Source organism: Mastigoproctus giganteus, chromosome 1 (genome assembly GCF_048544385.1).
Source record: "Mastigoproctus giganteus isolate SK-2022 chromosome 1, ASM4854438v1, whole genome shotgun sequence".
NCBI classification, from domain to species: domain Eukaryota; kingdom Metazoa; phylum Arthropoda; class Arachnida; order Uropygi; family Thelyphonidae; genus Mastigoproctus; species Mastigoproctus giganteus.
In genome coordinates, this window is record NC_143575.1 from 126,393,969 (window position 1) to 126,412,111 (window position 18,143).

The window sequence follows — 18,143 nt, forward strand, 5'->3', positions numbered from 1 at the left end:
CACATTACCAGGTATCTATTTTGTACTCTCTATTTGCAAGTATCGACTTCTTCATAATTTTGTCGGTTTATATATTTTCAGCTCGCATTATTTTTTTGGCTCTTACTTTCTCGACATTTTACAAAATTCTTACATCGCAAGCATCTGGTATTAGTCTTTCTAAAAGGATGGGACTTAACAATCCCAGCTCGCCTGAGCATACCTTAATATTCTTTTCTCAGCTTTTTATCTTTCTGCTTTCCATTTTTTCTCGTTCATAAAGCTGCTATGAGGGCAATATGAACATTGCTACTGTCCTTTACCTCTCGCTATCTTCACTTTTTTATCTACACTTTCATCCCCTCCCTTTCCTCGCTTCATTCCCTTGCCTTATACCATTTACTTGCATTATCTTCTAATTTTACATCCTTATACAAATTCTCCCAAAATTTTTCTAAATGGTGCCATTTGATAATTCTCACTTATAGCCACCTATTGCATCTAAGTTGCACTGTACGCACTCATTTTAATTTTATTACCATTTTTTATGTTTTACAACATACACTTTATGACTGATTGAATAATAAAATAAAATAAAATGATAGAAAAGACTGTAAAATAATATTTACAAAAACTTTTAATTAATTACAAAAAATTAAACTATAACAAAAATAAAATAAGTAAATAAGTTAAAATGCATTAAAATATGAATATAAAAGCGATAAAAAGACGATAAAAAACACTATTAGAGCTTTCGGAGGTGTCTGCCTCCTTCCTCAGTAATAGTGAGACTTAAGCGACACATCCTTAAATACCAGAAAATCCTTAAATAGGATTTTCTATCATTTTATTTTATTTTACTTCATTATTCAATCCGTCATAAACGGTTGGTGTGTGTGTGTGTTTAAAATTGGTGGTATGAATAATCCCAACCTCAGAGGCCTTATTGCAGATATAACATACACTGCGTTGGGACTGCCTTGTCCATATTTTTGTAGAAGTTCCATTGCTTTGCCCTCCTATTTGCTCTTATTTTTAAATTTCCTTTTCTTCCAAAAGTATGGATAAGTATAGAAACACAGTTTTTGATACATTATCAGGTGTAGTCCCCCTGATGAAATACCTTATTATGTATCAATATTTATTTTTTGGTACCATCAGATTTTAATTTTGTTCCACCTTTTTTGGACCGATAACAAAGCTATCCCACACTTATCTGATACTTGCTATTACTTCATATATTAAACCAATCATTTTTGCTTTTGGCTATCCAATTCAGCCTATAATTTTATTTAATATCGTATAGGATATTCACATTCCCTCTCTCTTTCTCCCGCCTTCAATACTTCCTATTTCAGCTATTCTTTCTTCTATTAGTTATTAGTTTTGGCATTTTGTGCAATTTACGCCTCCATCTTCACACTTTTCAGTAGATTTATTACTTTTACATCATATATATAAAACTTTTGTATCCTTTGCTGCTGCTTTCCGCGTTCAGGTACAACTGTGATATTATTTTTACCTCTCAACTATCACTTAATTAACTTTCCACCCCATTTTTATCCTTACTGCATATATATATATATATATATATATATATATATATATATATATATATAATGTATTATGGAATATTGTGATAAATGGCTATTCCTCAGATTGGGTTGATGTAAGAAGTGGGGTTCCCCAAGGATCAGTATTAGGACCACTGTCCTTTTTAATTTTCATAAATGACATTGATGAAGGGATAGAGGGCGTGATGTCTAAATTTGAAGATGATGTTAAAATTGGTAGAGTAGTTAATGATCACTGTCAAGCTGAGCTTCTTCCGAGAGACCTAGATAGACTTCAGGAATCCAACAAAGTGTAAGGTATTACACCTGTGTAAGGTATAACAAATAATCCAACAAAGTGTAAGGTATTACACCTGGGAAACAGTAAACCCAAAATAACTTATTCACTTGGTGGAGTTCAACTAAACCCAGTACTGGAGGAAAGGGACTTGAGTGTTACGATACGGTCAGACATGAAATTCTCTGAGCATTGTAAACAGGTTGCAAGGAAGGCCCATGGTGTCCTATCGATGATCTATCGAAGTTTTGCAAGTAGAGATAGGGACGTGATAATCCCATTATATAAGGCTTTTGTTAGACCACACTTGGAATACTGTGTTCAAGTATGGAGACCGCACCTAAAAAAAGACATCGAGCTTCTTGAAAGGGTGCAAAGACAGGTAACTCACCTGGTGAGATCGGCAAAAGGGCGTCCTTATGAAGAAAGACTTCGAATATGTGGGTTGCAGAGTTTGGAAACTAGACACCTTAGAGGTGATTTGACTGAGGTGTTTAAGTCTCTGAGAGGCATCAGTAAAATGAATGAGGAAGAAATTTTCAAGATTATAAATGATGCTAGAACTAGGGGACGTAAATTCAAGTTGCTGGGGGGAAATGTTTAGATTGTACTGCAGGAAGTTTTATTTTAGCCAGTGAGTTATAAATTACTGGAATAAGTTGCCTACATGGGTGGTAGAGGCTGACAGTTTGGGGAAATTCAAAGGTCATCTGGATAGTACCTTCGGGTGAGGGAAGCACATAGGATGATAGGTTTAATTTCCTTTTCTTTTATTAATTTTTTTTTTTTTTTTTTTTTATCATTGTTTTATTTGCGTTTTTTTTTTTTTTTTTTTGGCTGGTGCAGCATAAGCCATAGGCTTTCTTGCACCATGTGGCCATTACTAATACTAATACTGTTGGAATAGATGTAAAAGGTATGTCAGATCAGATTAATGCCATCAATTGTAGATTGAACATTACATCAGTCTGTAATCTGATTACTATAGTAAGAGTATAATTGGTACTATATAGGTCTCAAAGTGTATAAAAACATAGGCATAAAATACTCTGTGGGCCATAAGGCCAAAAGAACCTATAAAGACTAAGATAACCTGTGCTGGTTTACATTGCTATACCCTAGAAATAAACATATAATTAGCAATATTATATAAAATATAATAGAATAAAATAATGATTATGTAGCTAATTATTGATATTCAGATATATTGAATGGAACGTTTTCAAGGGCTAACCCCATTCAATATATCCCCACAATAATTAAAAAGCTATCTGTTTCTGATTGTTTTCTGCCTGTTTAACTAGGTCCAAATAATAAACTTAAATGCGTTTTATGGTAAACTTTAAATTTAACAGCAAACAGGCGAAATAACAGCTAGCCCGACAAATATCTTTGAAACGAATATACAGAATATAATACAGAAAAAAAAAAGGGTGCCAACCATAATTTTCATTTCAGTTGTGTTGATTTTTTATTTATTTTATACATGTGCAAAAGAAATCTTATGCTGATGTAAGAAGGAAGGAGATAAGAATAAGTATAGTAATAGTACCTCAGTTTCCCTCGAATTACTCTAATAGATCTTGAGGTATAAAATTTTAGGATTAGAAAGTAAAAAGTGAAAAGCAAAGAAAAAGGTTTTTATAATGCTACTTAGGATATACCAGGAGTGTAACTGCCCAACTTTAGTAAGGTTGTTGTTGTTATTTGGTTTTCAGGAGCATTAGCAACTAAGGCCATATTGCTCCGGGGATATGCGGTGGTCATTTACTAACCTTTCCGCATCCTCCATATTTGGTGGTCACGGGCTCGAACGCCGGTCTGATCAAGAAGCATGTGCTATGCACTGCTGCTCCTGCCCACCTGGCTACAGAGGTGCCTCTTTAGTAAGGGATCCCGGTATAACTATAAGGGGTTAAAGGAAGATATTTAATGAAGAAATATAGAATAACAATTGTAGATAATAAGGAAATAAAATAAATAACTATTACCAAATATAGGAATATTTAAATAAATTGACATTTGTAGGAATATTTATAATAATTAATATAATTCATTCTGTCTGATTTAGAAATAAATTGCAGACCATCTATACAGAACAGTTAAATTAAGAATAACCAATTACAACAAAACATAAATAAATAGGAATATAGGAATAAATAAATAATGTAATTATATTCTGTATATTTGTTTCAAAGCTATCTGTCAGGTTAGTTGTTATCTTGCCTGTTTGCTGATAAATTTAAAGTTTAGCATAAAATGCCTTTAAGATTATTTTTTGGACCTAGTTAAACAGGCAGATAACAATCAGAAACAGATAGCCTTGCTAATTATTGTGGGGATATATTGAATGTGATTAGCCCTTGAAAAAGTTCCATTCAATATATCCGAATATCAATAATTAGCTATATAATCATTTTATTTTATATTTTATTCTATATTATATTGTCAATTATATGTTTATTTCTAGGGTATAGCAATGAAGACCAGCACAGGCTATCTTAGTTTTTATAGGTTCTTTTGGCCTTATGGCCCACATAGTACTTTTGTGCTTATATGACCCCAATTCACAAAGGAGGATCAAAGGGCGACTCAAGTAATTATAGACCTGTTAGTTTAACTTCTGTTCCAGGAAAATTAATGGAGGCACTGGTAAAAGAAGCACTGCAGGATCATCTAGACAAGACTTCAGTTATAGCTTGCACACAGCATGGTTTTGTTAAGGGGAAGTCTTGTCTGAAAAATTTGATTGGATACTATGATATGGTCACAAAGGAACTGGATGCAGGGAATAACTTTGATATCACATATTTGGATCTTAGAAATGTTTTTGATACTGTTGCACATGGAAGACTGCTGAACAAATTGGAGCAGTGTGGCATTGGAGTCAAATTGCTGCTATGGATAAAGGGATGGTTAAGTGGGAGAAGACAGAGAGTGGTAATCAATGGTCACTGCTCATCGTGGACTAATGTTATTAGTGGAGTTCCTCAGGGTTCAGTGTTGGGTCCATTGTTGTTTTCTATATTTATAATTGATATTGATGATGGTATATCAAGCTTAATGTCCAAGTTTGCAGACAATACGAAGGTTGGCAGGGTTGTTAAAGACACTAATGACAGTACGTTGCCTCAACAGGATCTAGAAAAGTTGAGCAGATGGGCTGAGAGGTGGCAAATGAAGTTTAACATTGACAAATGAAAATACTACATTTGGGTAACCCCAGTAACCCCAGAGTAACGTATCAACTCTGTGGTACTACACTGACAGTGGTAGAGAATGAAAAGGACCTGGGGGTAATTGTGCAGGCAGATATGAATTCTTCTGAGCAGTGCAGATGGTCTGCAAGAGTAGCTCATGGTGTCTTGTCATGTATAAGGCAATGGTCAGGCCACACCTTGAGTACTGTATACAGGTCTGGAGGCCTCATTTTAAGAAGGATGTAGAGCTGTTGGAACGAATACAGAGAAAGGCAACAAGATTAGTGAATGGAACAAAGGGTTGCTCTTAAGAAGAAAGGCTTAAGTTTTGCAAATTAGTGTCTGGAGACTGGACACCTGCGAGGTGATCTGATTGAGGCAATGGTCAGGCCACAGCATGCTCAAACCATTCAAGGTTTGAGCATGCTCAATGCTGATGGAATTCTTCCTCTTGCTCAGAATAATCACCTGAGAGGGCATAAATTCAAATTTTTTTGTTTTTTTTTTTTTTATGAAAACCCCAAACACGAAAGGTATCAAAACCTATAGTACTTAGTACCGTGCATGGGTTGAAGGAGAAATTATGGGGGGGGGGGGGGGATACCAGAACCTTGCTCTAGAGACTAAACATGGGCAGATGTAGGATAGTTGTGCGGAAGTTTGCGTTTAACCAGCGGGTAGTTGGTTGGTGGAACAGACTTCCATCCTTTGTTGTGGAAGTTGATAGCCTAAATAAATTTATGGCTGGGCTGGACAGGTATTTGGAATGAACGGAGTGGTTGAAATGGGAGTTTTGTTTTTGCTGATGCCTACATAAGCTTGCTTACTTGCATCATGTGCCTCTACTAATGTTTTAATACACTTTGAGTACCTATACAGGGTGTTTCAGTTAAACGTTTCAGAACTTCTAAGAGGGGTAGAGTACATCCTGACAACTCGAAATCATATAGCAATGTGGGGTCGGAAATGCTTTCCTGAAGCGGTGTTGTACACAGAAGCACCATAAAGAAAAGAGACCGTAAGTGAGAAATCGTTTTAATAATACATGAAAAGAAGCAAAAGGTACATGGATTAAAGTAAGTGTTCGAAGTTTCTTCCACGGGCTACAATGCACGCCTCACATCTCCGATGCATGGACATCCGAACATTCTGGAATGCTCCAGGCGAATTTCGAATTTCTTGAACAAGAAAGCCAAGTTAGTAGGATGGATGATTACACGAACGCAGAGTTAGCCGATATGCATTTGGCGTACGGGGCTGCAAATTGTAGTGGGCCAGCCGCACAGCGTTTGTACGCGGAACGATATCCGACGAGGCGTATTCCCAGTCATAATTTCTTTGCAAGACTGCACCAGAGGTTAGCTGAGAGAGGTTCATTTGAAAGAGCTGACAGGGACAGGGTAAGAACAGCACGGACTCCAGCCGTCGAACAGAATGTGCTGTAGCATGTACAGGGGAATCCAAGAACGAGTACACGAAGTCTAGCAAACGCAGTCGGGGTTTCCCATTGCAACGTCTGGAGAATTCTCCGAGAGACATGCATCCATTTCACGTGCAGCGTGTCCAGACCACAGCAACCGGAGGATTATGCACCTCGTATTGCTTTCGCACAGTGGTACCTTGGAAAATGTGCTACAAATCCCCTTTTTCCTGCTGAAGTGTTGTTTTCCGATGAGGCATCCTTCACAAGGGAAGGAATTTTCAACACGCATAACGACCATATCTGGGCGGTCGAGAACCCACATGCAATACGACGTCGTGCAGCACAGATTCGATTTTCGGTCAATGTATGGGCCGGTATTATGGGAGATCACCTCATCGGACCTTACCTGTTACCGTGTCGTCTAACCGGACCTATCTACTTGATCTTTCTGCAGCAAGTATTGCCACAACCTTTGAGAGATGAACAGATTTCTGTATCGACGCAACAGACAATGTGGTTCCAACACGATGGAGCCCCTGCCCATTATAGCGGAGATGTCCGTAACTACCTGGATGTCACATTTGGTCAACAGTGGATCGGACGTGGTGGTCCCGTGCATTGGCCTGCTCGGTCACCCGACCTATCATGTCTTGATTTTTATTTCTGGGGTCATATGAAATCGCTAGTTTATGACACCCCTGTTGACAATGCTGAGGAGCTGGTTGCAAGAATCGCAGTAGCTGCCGAAGAAATTCGAAATTCGCCTGGAGTATTCCAGAATGTTCGGATGTCCATGCGTCGGAGATGTGAGGCGTGCATTGTAGCCCGTGGAAGAAACTTCGAACACTTACTTTAATCCATGTACCTTTTGCTTGTTTTCATGTATTATTAAAACGATTTCTCACTTTACGGTCTCTTTTCTTTATGGTGCTTCTGTGTACAACACCGCTTCAGGAAAGCATTTCCGACCCCACATTGCTATATGATTTCGAGTTGTCAGGATTTACCTTACCCCTCTTAGAAGTTCTGAAACGTTTAACTGAAACACCCTGTATACTACCAATTATAATCTTACTATAGTAATTATATATATACACAGTGGCTGAAAAAAAACTGGATCACCATAAAAAAAGTAACATTTGTAGTGAAATGTATAAGATATTTTTGATTAGTCATTTTGTTTGTTTTAGAGCAAAGATATTGCAATAGACACTAATTCCACTAATAGACACTAATTGCATCAGCCATGTCTATAAATACAGCATTGGAAGGGCATGCAGCTCATTAGTATCCTGTTTTGTGGAGGTGTAAGTGTGGCTTCATATATTTTGAAGCCTTGAAACCTGTCTTTTCCTCTTTGGCAATGTATGTTCGATCTGGCATTTTTTTTTCCAATACGGAGCAGTCTCATCAGTGTTAAAAATTTACTGCATTGAAAAGCTGCCTTCATCAATAATTTTTTCCAACACATCACAAAATTTCTCTGCAGCTGCAGAAAAAGCACTGGCGACTTCACCACATACTTTAACGTTGTGGAAACCAGCGTGATGCTTGCCAAGAACTTGGCTTGGGGTTTGCCATACTTATCCTTGATATCTTCATAAATAATTGTTGCTTTTGCTTGAATGGCCTCACTTCTGAATCTGATTTTCCATCCATATTATTAATATCTGTTTCATTTTCGATATAGCACCTTAATGCTGTTTTGTAATCACTGTTGATCTTAAGTGCGTTGATCCTTTGACATGTTCTTTTATGCATGCAGTGTCCTTTGAAATAGTATTCACTGTTGAAGCAGTGAGAACTAATTCTGTGCAATAGATGACAAACTTTGTCCTGCTTCATAATTCTTAATTAATCATCTTCATTTCTAAATCAGTTTTGTTTGGTTTCCTAGCATTTCCAGCACTTGCACTTTCTGCTGGTCCCTTTCTCTTCACCATCGTAATAAGTAAATAGGAATAAAGAGAAGATTCTGAAAATTTGTTTTTTATATGATTGACGATTTCAGTGAAGGGGAACTCATTTCACCATAATAACGTAAAAATCCACACAATTGCAGTTATCGATATTATCACAAATACAATAAGATCGAGTTTACTACCCATTTCTAATTAGATGCACTAACAGAAAAGCCCCATAAACTGGAAAGTGCAAATTGTTTTTATTGTTTTATGTATGTGACCTCCAGAAACGTGCTTTAGAAAAATATCACAAAGATGTTTAAAATTGATTCTTAAAACCGACCATATCATAAGTGTGGTGCAATTTCTATTATAAATATGACCTTTTAGAGAGAGCTTAGTAAATTAGCGAAATTTTCAACTTCCAAAGACTTGGAACGAATTACAAAAAAAAAAAAAATGTGTTATTGGGTTCACATTTACAATATTTTCACATACCTTCATTTATCCCTACAGATGCAAAATATCGTTTCCATGATTTTTTTTTTTTTTTTCAGTTTGCACCAGTTAGCAAAAACTTATGTAAAGTTGAATTTGCGTAAGTCGGGGAGTTCCTGTAATGGGACCTTTAATCCCCAAAGGTGCTACTTGTCTGAAAGTCTACTGTAGTGAACTTTTTTAATTTTCATGTGGCAGGAAAATTGTGGCCTTTCATAATTTTTTCACAGTTATTTCTTTAAATATTAACTTTGTTTTGACAAAAATTTCACTACTGTTGGGCAGATGAGCTAAAATTAATATTTTTAAGTATTTATGTACAACTGTTCATTTTTACATTCCTCAGAACCCATGTAAGTTCTGAAAAATAACTGCTAGGCCAAGCGTAGCTAGTAAGAGTTCTGTGCTAAGAGTAGAAAATTTACTTCTTGTCTAAACGATAGTTAAGCATTCTGGTCTCTTTTCAAAACTGTTGGCTGGAACTCTCTTAAAACATGTTGGTTCTATTGCCTCCTTAGCTAAAGATAAAGCCGACTTGCTAGCATCCAACTTTTCTTCTAATTCTTGTATTTACAAACTGGTACACACTTCCTACCATTCCAAATACAGTTCACTCAATGCCTCATGCGATTTCTATCAAAAGGATGTCAAAAGAATTTTGAATGCGTTTGTGCCAAGAACGCTGCTGATCCTGATAGTATTTCTCCACTCTTTCTTTGTGATCCTGAACTTACTATTGTTCTGTGTCACCTTTTTTTGCACTTTCTTCTTCACTTGTTGTTTTTCCTTCTGCTTGGAAATTTGTCATCCCAAAAAAAGGTGACAAATCCCGCACATCCAATTATCGCCCCAGTGCACTTTTTTCTACTCTTTTTAAATTAATGGAGAGATCCATTAACTACCAACTCCTAAACTGTGTAGAAACCTTCCATCTGATCAGTGATTTCCAGAATAGAGTCCATCATTGTCGATCCACTGCTGATATAGTGGCTTATATTACCCATCTCTGAACAAATTCAGTACAAATTCTGGAAGCATTTGGTGAAACTCACAATTTCTCTTGACATTTCTAAGGCTTTTAATCGTGTTTTGCATGAAGAGGCTCTTAACAAGCTTCGATCTTATGGATTTCCAACTGCTTTTTGTAATTGAGTATCCAGTTTTCTCTCTGACCACTCACTGCAAGTGATTGCAGATGACTATTCTTCTAACTTCTCCAATGATGCTGGTGTTTGCCGAAGTTCAGTTCTTTCTCCAACTCTTTTCCTCTTGTATATTAATGACCTTTTTCCACTGACTGGAAATCTTGTCCACGACAGCACATTGCATTCAACCTTCCAGTTTGAGAAACCTTGACCTACGTAAACAGCTTCAACTTCTCAAATATTCACCACAAGTTCCCTAAATATTGATCTACAGCTAATTTTCCAATGGGTCAAAGACAATTTACTGGTTTTCAATCCTTCTAAAACTGCAGGTCTTTCATCATGCAAAAAGGAGTCTACAGCTCCTATGCTTACCTTCGATGACACTCACTGAGATTTCTAGACAAGATTACATATCTCTATCAGGGATTATCCTGACTTCTCTCTCTCTCTCTCTCTCTCTCTCTCTCTCTCTCTCTCTCTCTCTCTCTCTCTCTCTCTCTCTCTCTCTCTCTCTCTCTCTCTCTGTGTGTGTGCGCGCGCGCGCCCTTGCACATCACAAACATTGCTCCTTCTGCATCTAAAAATCTAGATTTTTTTTTTTTCCCTTGCACTCACAGCTTTAGTTACTTTCTTCTAGACAGGTACTCACTCTGTGTAAATATCAAATCTGCCCTACCGTGGAATATTGTTCCAGCATCTGGGGTGGGGCCCCCAAAGCCTCTTTAAGGCTTCTAAACTACATTCAAAAAAATGCAGTCAGGTTAATTAATGACCCTCTCTTAGAAAGTCTCTCAAACTCTGTCTTATAGATGTTCTGTTTCTGCTGCTTGCTTTTTTATAGATACTTCCATGTGTGCTATTCTTCTGAATTGGTATCTGTAATTCCTCCACTCTCTCCTAAACTAGTCTGAACATGTGCAGCATCTATTTACTGCCCAACCTCAAAATCACAGAACCAACTTTTCTTCTTCATCTATTCCTTCAACTTCTCTTTTCTAGAACAACTTTCTTTCACATATATTTCCTGAAAATTACATCCTGCAGAAATTCAAGTCTAATGTCAAGAAGCATCTTCTGTTTTCTCAGCCTTCAACCCATGCAAGGTACTAAGTACTATACGTTTTAATGGCTTCCATATTTGGAGTTTTTGTAAAAAATAAAATAAATAAATTGCATCTTTGGTCCTTGAATTTTTTTAAAGAGGATAGCAGTGTTCTTTTGAATAAATGTGGCATTTTAGCAGAATTTGTTGATATTGATCTTTTTTCCCCAGCTTCGCAAAAAAGTGTTCTGTATGAATTCAGCAAGATCAACAGAATCAAGCATTCAGCAGAATCAAGTAATCTGAAATTCTTCAGATTACTTGATTTGACAGCACCTGATTTCTTTTGGCAGAGCTGTTGTTGAAGCTCATATCTAAAAAAGTGAAGTAAATGATTCAGACCTTCAGTGTGCAATTATGATGGAGTTAAGAAAGAAATGCTTGCTGCCATTGTGAATTTTTTCTGGCGTGATAAAGAAATTCTGATCAGATTAATAATGTTCCTTTGTTGAAGATCAACTTTCTTCTTAAAAACGTCTTAGTTTTTCTAAGCAAATGACAAAAAAAAAATTTTTTTTTTTTTTTTTTTAAATTATATTTTACTTTTGCATGTAACTGCAATATATATTTAATTTTATTGTACATTTACTTTCTGGCATAATTGATGGTCAATACCCTGTATTGCTTTCTCTTAATATTTTCTCTTTCAGGTCAATAAGAAGCCTGGTAAACAGTATGAAGAGCTGTTGTATGATGATGATGAGAGTGAAGAAAGTATATGGAACTCTATTACTAGGTTAGCTTTAAACTAAAGTTTTGAGTTACACATGTATATTTGTATACTAACCCAACAAGTGTTGTCCGTATTGCAACCGAAAACAGTGAATTGGCAATTCTGAAAAAAGTAGCAAGTATTATTCACCCTCTTGCTACTCCTCTATCATTACAAGATCTTGATTACCATAATGTTGAAATTTTAAAATTTACAAATTTTTTCTGGAAATGAAATATTTCTTTGTAAGCATAATTTTAATGGTGCTGAAGGCTATTCAAAGAATTTAGCTTGGTTTCTGTATGAAATTGGCACATTACATTAAATGAAATGTCATGTGCAAAGAGTTTTTACATTACTCTGGATACAGAATCATTATTTTGGCAAAAAAAACTCCTTTTTTTGGCATTTACCAATGGGACAATTGTGATAATGAATATTGATAATGAGTAGTTCATGTGTAAAGGAAGAGTTTATATATTACTCTGGATGCACAATCATTATTTTTTTCAGAAAATTCCTTGGTTATATGTCAGATGAGAAACTATCATCCTTGTCATTTACCAATAGGAAGATAATGATTACTTTGTGGGATGTTTCATTCATGTTCATTAAGGCACTTTATCCTATTTTGTATGCACTTTGGCATGTACTGAATGGATTGAGGATTTTTATGTGGAGATTTTTTTGTATTGCACTGCTTTAATGTATATAACTTCTAATGTGACTCAGGATATTGTTGTTGAATACAAGTAAAGCAGTTGCAATTTAAAACAAACTTCAGTTATAAGATGAAGACATTTAACTAAAATTTAGTGCTTTAGCTTGAAATACTGCACATTTTGATCCCTGTCTTAGGGACGTCTTTAGTGGAAAGTTAAATTAACAATGTACATAATTTGTGTGTTCCAAATGGATATATCAATCTAATAACATTCATCCCATACCACACTTGATACAAACTGAAAGTGATATCTGAAAGCAAAAACATAACTTCTTAGTGAAGAAATCTCAAGATAAGGGTTATGTCATATAGTGTTAAGTATGTTTATTTTGCATACTGAAGTAATTTAATTGTGTGTAACAATTTGTAAGTTTTTGAAATTTCCTTCCTTTTCTTATTGATTACTAGTTAAATATACCCAGCAATGCTTAGTAACATTGGATATTTCAGTATTTTATACTTGTAGTTTTGTTTCCAGTCAGTTACCAACCTTGACACTACCTCCCATCCCCATTTTAACTTTTTTTGTTGTTCTGGTTAATTTTTTTTTTTTAATTTCTTTAATTACTACATGAAGCAGTGGCATTTTTTAAGTTGATTTTAAAATTTATCTTGGTTGTCCAGAGCAGACAACTTTGTAAATTAATTTAATAAATTGCTTTGGCAGCAATTTTACTGTATGGACCACTCTGCTAATATCACTAACACTTATGGAAAAAGGAATACAATAAATCACATAAATCAAATTCCTGCTGAAATATAGGGTGAAGAAAATCACAAAACAATTCACTTCTAACCTACACAGTCCACATTTTGCAACACTTACAACAACAGCAGTTGGCAGAGATAATTCAGGAGGGAGAGGCTGACATCATCAGCCTACCATCCTCCCCCTATCTTGCGTCAATACAGCTCTCACCAATTATAATTGGTGAGAGCTGTATTGATGCAAGATAGGGGGAGGCCATTGATAATTATCAATGGCCTCCCCTATCTTGCATCAAAAACTGAGAATGGCTCAACCAAATGAACATGATCCTACTGCAGTGCCATACGGGACTGAAAGACCTCTAATGAAATTGCTAATGGGGTGCTCGGTCACTGTCCATCACTGCGAGTGCTAGCATTGTGCAGAGTAAAAAGCTATATATTTTTTTTTAAATCACGATCTCTTAGTAAAATCAAAAACAGCAAGTGAACCTTGTACCGGTTCCTGGGGCAGGGTAACCATTAATCACAGCTCTCTGCCTCTTACCTTGCAGCATCTTATGATCCATCTAAGAATTTTTCCTATGATTCCATCATTTTCCTGATTGCAACCTCATGCAACACTAAGTCAAATGATTAAATCAGATTCAAGTAATCAATCTTGAAATTTTCCTGCATTTGTTCATCAGTAGCTCTATCAACATAGCTAACCAAATTGGTCAAATATGATTTTCCCTTTAAAAAAAAAAAAAACAAGAAGTATTTCCTTCAGAATTCCATTTCTGTTTAAATTATCATGTATTGCACTCTTGAATGCAGCTTCTGTGATTTTGCCTACCACTGAAGTAATTGCTAACCAGCAGTAGTTACTGGCTTCTCTCTTAGAACCATTTTTATGCATGGTGATACATCATTGCTACTCCAGTCTAAGAAAATCTCTCCTAAGTCCAGTGATGCCCCTTGTAATTAACCTTAATGGTTCCATGCATTCTCTTGCCCCTTCCCCAAAATAACTGGGTATGTGCTATCAACCCCTAAGATCCTTACTTGACTTTGAGCTTGAAAGTTTTTCTAAGAAACAATCACTGCAGTTTCAGTATTTGCTGATTTCATGTTTCTCACTTCACTTACACAGGTTTTCCTCATAATGAGGGTTATTCATGAACAGGAACTAAGCATAGTTCCTGTTCAAAAAATCTGCAGCATCAGCTTGGTTATCTAAGACATTCCTGTACCCATTACACATGGGTCTGATTTGATTTGTTTTTCTCTTTTATATTCACATATGTTATTATTATTATTATTATTATTAATATCCCTATGATGCAAGGAAGCCTGAGGCTTATGCTGCACCAGGGGGAAAAAAAAAAAAGTCGCGAGTAACCCTGAGAGAGAGAGAAAGAGAGAGAGAGAGAGAGAGAGAGAGAGAGAGAGAGAGAGAGAGTCAAAAGTAGAAGGGAATCACCAAGAAAGAGAAGAATGATGATATCCAGCTCAGGACCCTGGGTGTGCCACGCCCATACTCACCAGATGTGAGTCCCCGGGGTGTGATGAACTCCTCCCTGTTTTTTTACTCTTAGCTAGCAATTTCTCATCTGCTTCTTCCACCCTAACCTTTTCTGTGGTACGATAAACTTGTAGCTATTCATTTAATTTTTCTTATGCCATCTTTTTCTTAATGGCATATATGCATTTTTATTATTATTATTATAATTCTTTGTTGCTATGGAAACGAGTGACAAGTTGCGGGCTTGAAATGTTCCCCCACCTTTTCTTAGTTTGTTCAAGTATATCATGTAGTATTCATTTTTATGTTCGTTATAACAGTTTATGTAAAAATTGTGTTTTATGATGGGAGGGAGAAAGATATTTCGTTAATTATTAGACAAAGGATCGTGATTGAATTTTGTGTAAAGTTAGGCAAAAGTGGTCAGAATATGTTTGAAATGCTTCAAGAAGCATATGGTGAAGAAGCCTTGGGCAGAATGGCCGTATTTAAATGGTAGAAGCATTTTAAGGACGGGAGGGAAAAAAGCGTACAAGATGAACAAAGAAACAAGCATCTGTCCACCTCAGCAAATGATGAAAACATTAAGGAAGCCAAAATGGTATTGAAAGAAAATAGACATTTATCAATTCTTGATCTGGCAGTTCAGTTGAATGTTGGTGTAGCAAGGTGTCACGAAATTGTAGACACGCCTTAACATGTCACATGTTTGTGCAAGGTGGGTATTGCGTGATCTTACCGCAGAACAAAAAAAAAAACAGTGTGAACGTTGTCAAGCCTTTATTGACAAGGTGGAAGAAGAGCCTGACTTTTTGAATAAAATAATCAAGTGTGATGAGTCCTGGATTAAACATTTTGATCCTGAATCCAAACAGCAGTCAAGTATATGGAAACACCACGTTTCATTCACTGCCTCCAAAAAAATAGTTTTTGGTTCATCAAAAAAATTTATGTTGATTTCGTTTTTTGACACCCGCAAAATAATACTGCAGCATTGGGTTCCTGAGAAACAAACTGTAAATGAAGAATATTATGCTAATACGTTGCAAGTTCATCTCAAAGGAGCAATTTGCAAAAAAAATCCAGAACCACTTAATCAAGAATGGTTTCTTCTTCAAGATAATACTAGAATTGGTGGTCAATCACTAGACCAACCTACATACAGTCCAGACCTTGCACCATGCTATTTCTGGCGCTTTCCCGAGCCTCAAAAAAGAGTTCAGAGGGAAAAAATTTTAATGCAAATGAAGAAGTTAAATCTGCCACATCCACTATACTGCAATGTCTTTCAGAAAATGGGCTGCAACATGTGTTTCAGAAGCTAGTGAACCACTGTAAAAGGTGTATAGAATGTGAATGATGCTATTTCGAAAAGGAGACCCATACCAACCTCCCAGGTGACTCTGACTCAGAGCTATGATCTCAGTCCACGTATTTTCGGAACAGCCGTCGTATATAGCAGATTTGCCAGTTTCTGGGTAGGAACTGCTTGTTAATAAAAATGTAAAAAGGAAAAAAAGTATCACACTTATCCACCATAGGACCGTTAACTCATCATATGGTGCCATCGCTGAATGGGATCTCGTGGATGTAAGGCAATGGTCAGGCCACAGCTTGAGTACTGTATACAGGTCTGGAGGCCTCATTTCAAGAAGGACGTAGAGCTGCTGGAACGAGTACAGAAAAGGGCAACAAGATTAGTGAATGGAACAAAGGGTTGCTCTTACGAATAAAGGCTTAAGTTTTGCAAATTACAGTGTCTGGAGACTAGGCACCAGTGAGGTGATCTGATAGAGGTGTATAAAGCCCTGAATGGTTTGAGCATGTTCAATGCCGATGGGATTCTTCCTCTTGCTCAGAATAATCACCTGAGAGGGCATAAATTGAGATTGAGGAAAGACAGATGTAGGATAGATGTGCAGAAATTTGCCTTTAGCCAGCAGGTAGCTGGTTGGTGGAACAGACTTCCATCCCTTGTTGTGGAAGTTGATAGCCTAAATAAATTTAAGGCTCAGCTGGACAGGTATTTTGAAAGAATGGAGGGATGAAATGGAAGTGTGTGTTTTTTTTTTTTTTTTGGCTGATGCTGCATAAGCTTGCTTTCTTGCATCATAATCCTCTACTAATACTAATGTGTCTGAAGAGGAAATCTGTTGTGAATTGAAACCCCAAGGAGTGACAGCTGCAAAACAAATATTCATGCATAGGGATGGGAAACTTGTTCCCACAAGAAACATCATTCAATTCACTAACATCTTCGAATTTTAAGTATAAATGGCCTATCATAAAGCCCTTACATGCGCTGCAAAGGACCACGAAACTTCATAATGTTCAGCTACAAAACCCACCTGCATTAACTGCCAAGGAGAACACCCCCCTTTTTCCCCCTTCCACCCCTGGTATGCTTACTCATAAGCATGCCAGGGGTGGAAGGGGGAAAAAGAATTCAGACTTAAGACAGAGCTAAACATATCATATCAGGAAGCAAGAAAAGCAGTGAAACATATGAATACAAACAAACCTACCTATGCTCAGAAGGTAGCAGGGAGATGTTCCATTGGAACTCAGACTGTAATGGCCATCCCACCAAGAGTCATTCATTCCTGTATCAGTACTTTCTGATGCTCCACCATTAACAAAAGTAACTGGTGGAGAAAAGAATAAGAAGCCTGAAACACTCCCTCATCATCACCATCAGCCATTTTCAATCCACTGCAGGATGAAGACCTCTCCAGCAACTTTCCAGTTCTTTCTGTTTTGTTTAATGGCCATCCATTTACTACCCACAAACTCATGAATTTCATATGTCCATCTCCTTTCTTATCTTCCAGGTTTTCTTCTAGCTCCTCTTGGTTACCATTCTGTTATTCTCTTAGTCCATCTGTCATCATGTCTTCAAGCTATGTGCCCTGCCCAAGACCATTTTAGTTTGATTAGAATGTCCTTTACTTGAGTTTGCTGCCTAATCCATGTGTTTCTCTTCCATTCTTTTTGTGAGTGCCCAAGTTTCACTTCCATAAGTCATGATGGGTGGTATATGTTGGTTCATTATTTTACGTTTCAGACGAATTGGGATGGCGCCTCCGTAGCCAGGTGGGAACGAGGAGCAGTGCGTAGCACATGCTTCTTGATTAGACCGGGGTTCGAGCCCATCACCACCAAATACGGAGGTTGCGGAAAGGTCAGGGAATGACCACCGCATATCCTGGAGCAATATGGCCTTAGTTGTTAATGCTCCCAAAATCCAAATAACAAACAAACAAACGAATTGGGATATTGCTCCTCAGTATGTGACCATATTTCCTGAATGCTATCCATCCAAAATTTATTCTTCTTTTGACTTCCAGCTATTTATCATTATTACAGCTAATGACTTGTCCCAGATAA

At 36.8% G+C, this 18,143-nt stretch overlaps 1 protein-coding gene across 1 annotated transcript in view; it reads left to right on the forward strand.

Moving 5' to 3' along the window:
- The window catches only part of Uggt (UDP-glucose-glycoprotein glucosyltransferase), an 820,111-nt gene that overhangs the window by 511,559 nt on the left and 290,409 nt on the right, over positions 1-18,143 (forward strand). The window contains exon 32 of the mRNA XM_090386735.1: positions 11,756-11,841. Coding sequence (XP_090242861.1) covers positions 11,756-11,841 — 86 coding nt within the window. The remainder of the gene's footprint in view (positions 1-11,755; positions 11,842-18,143) is intronic.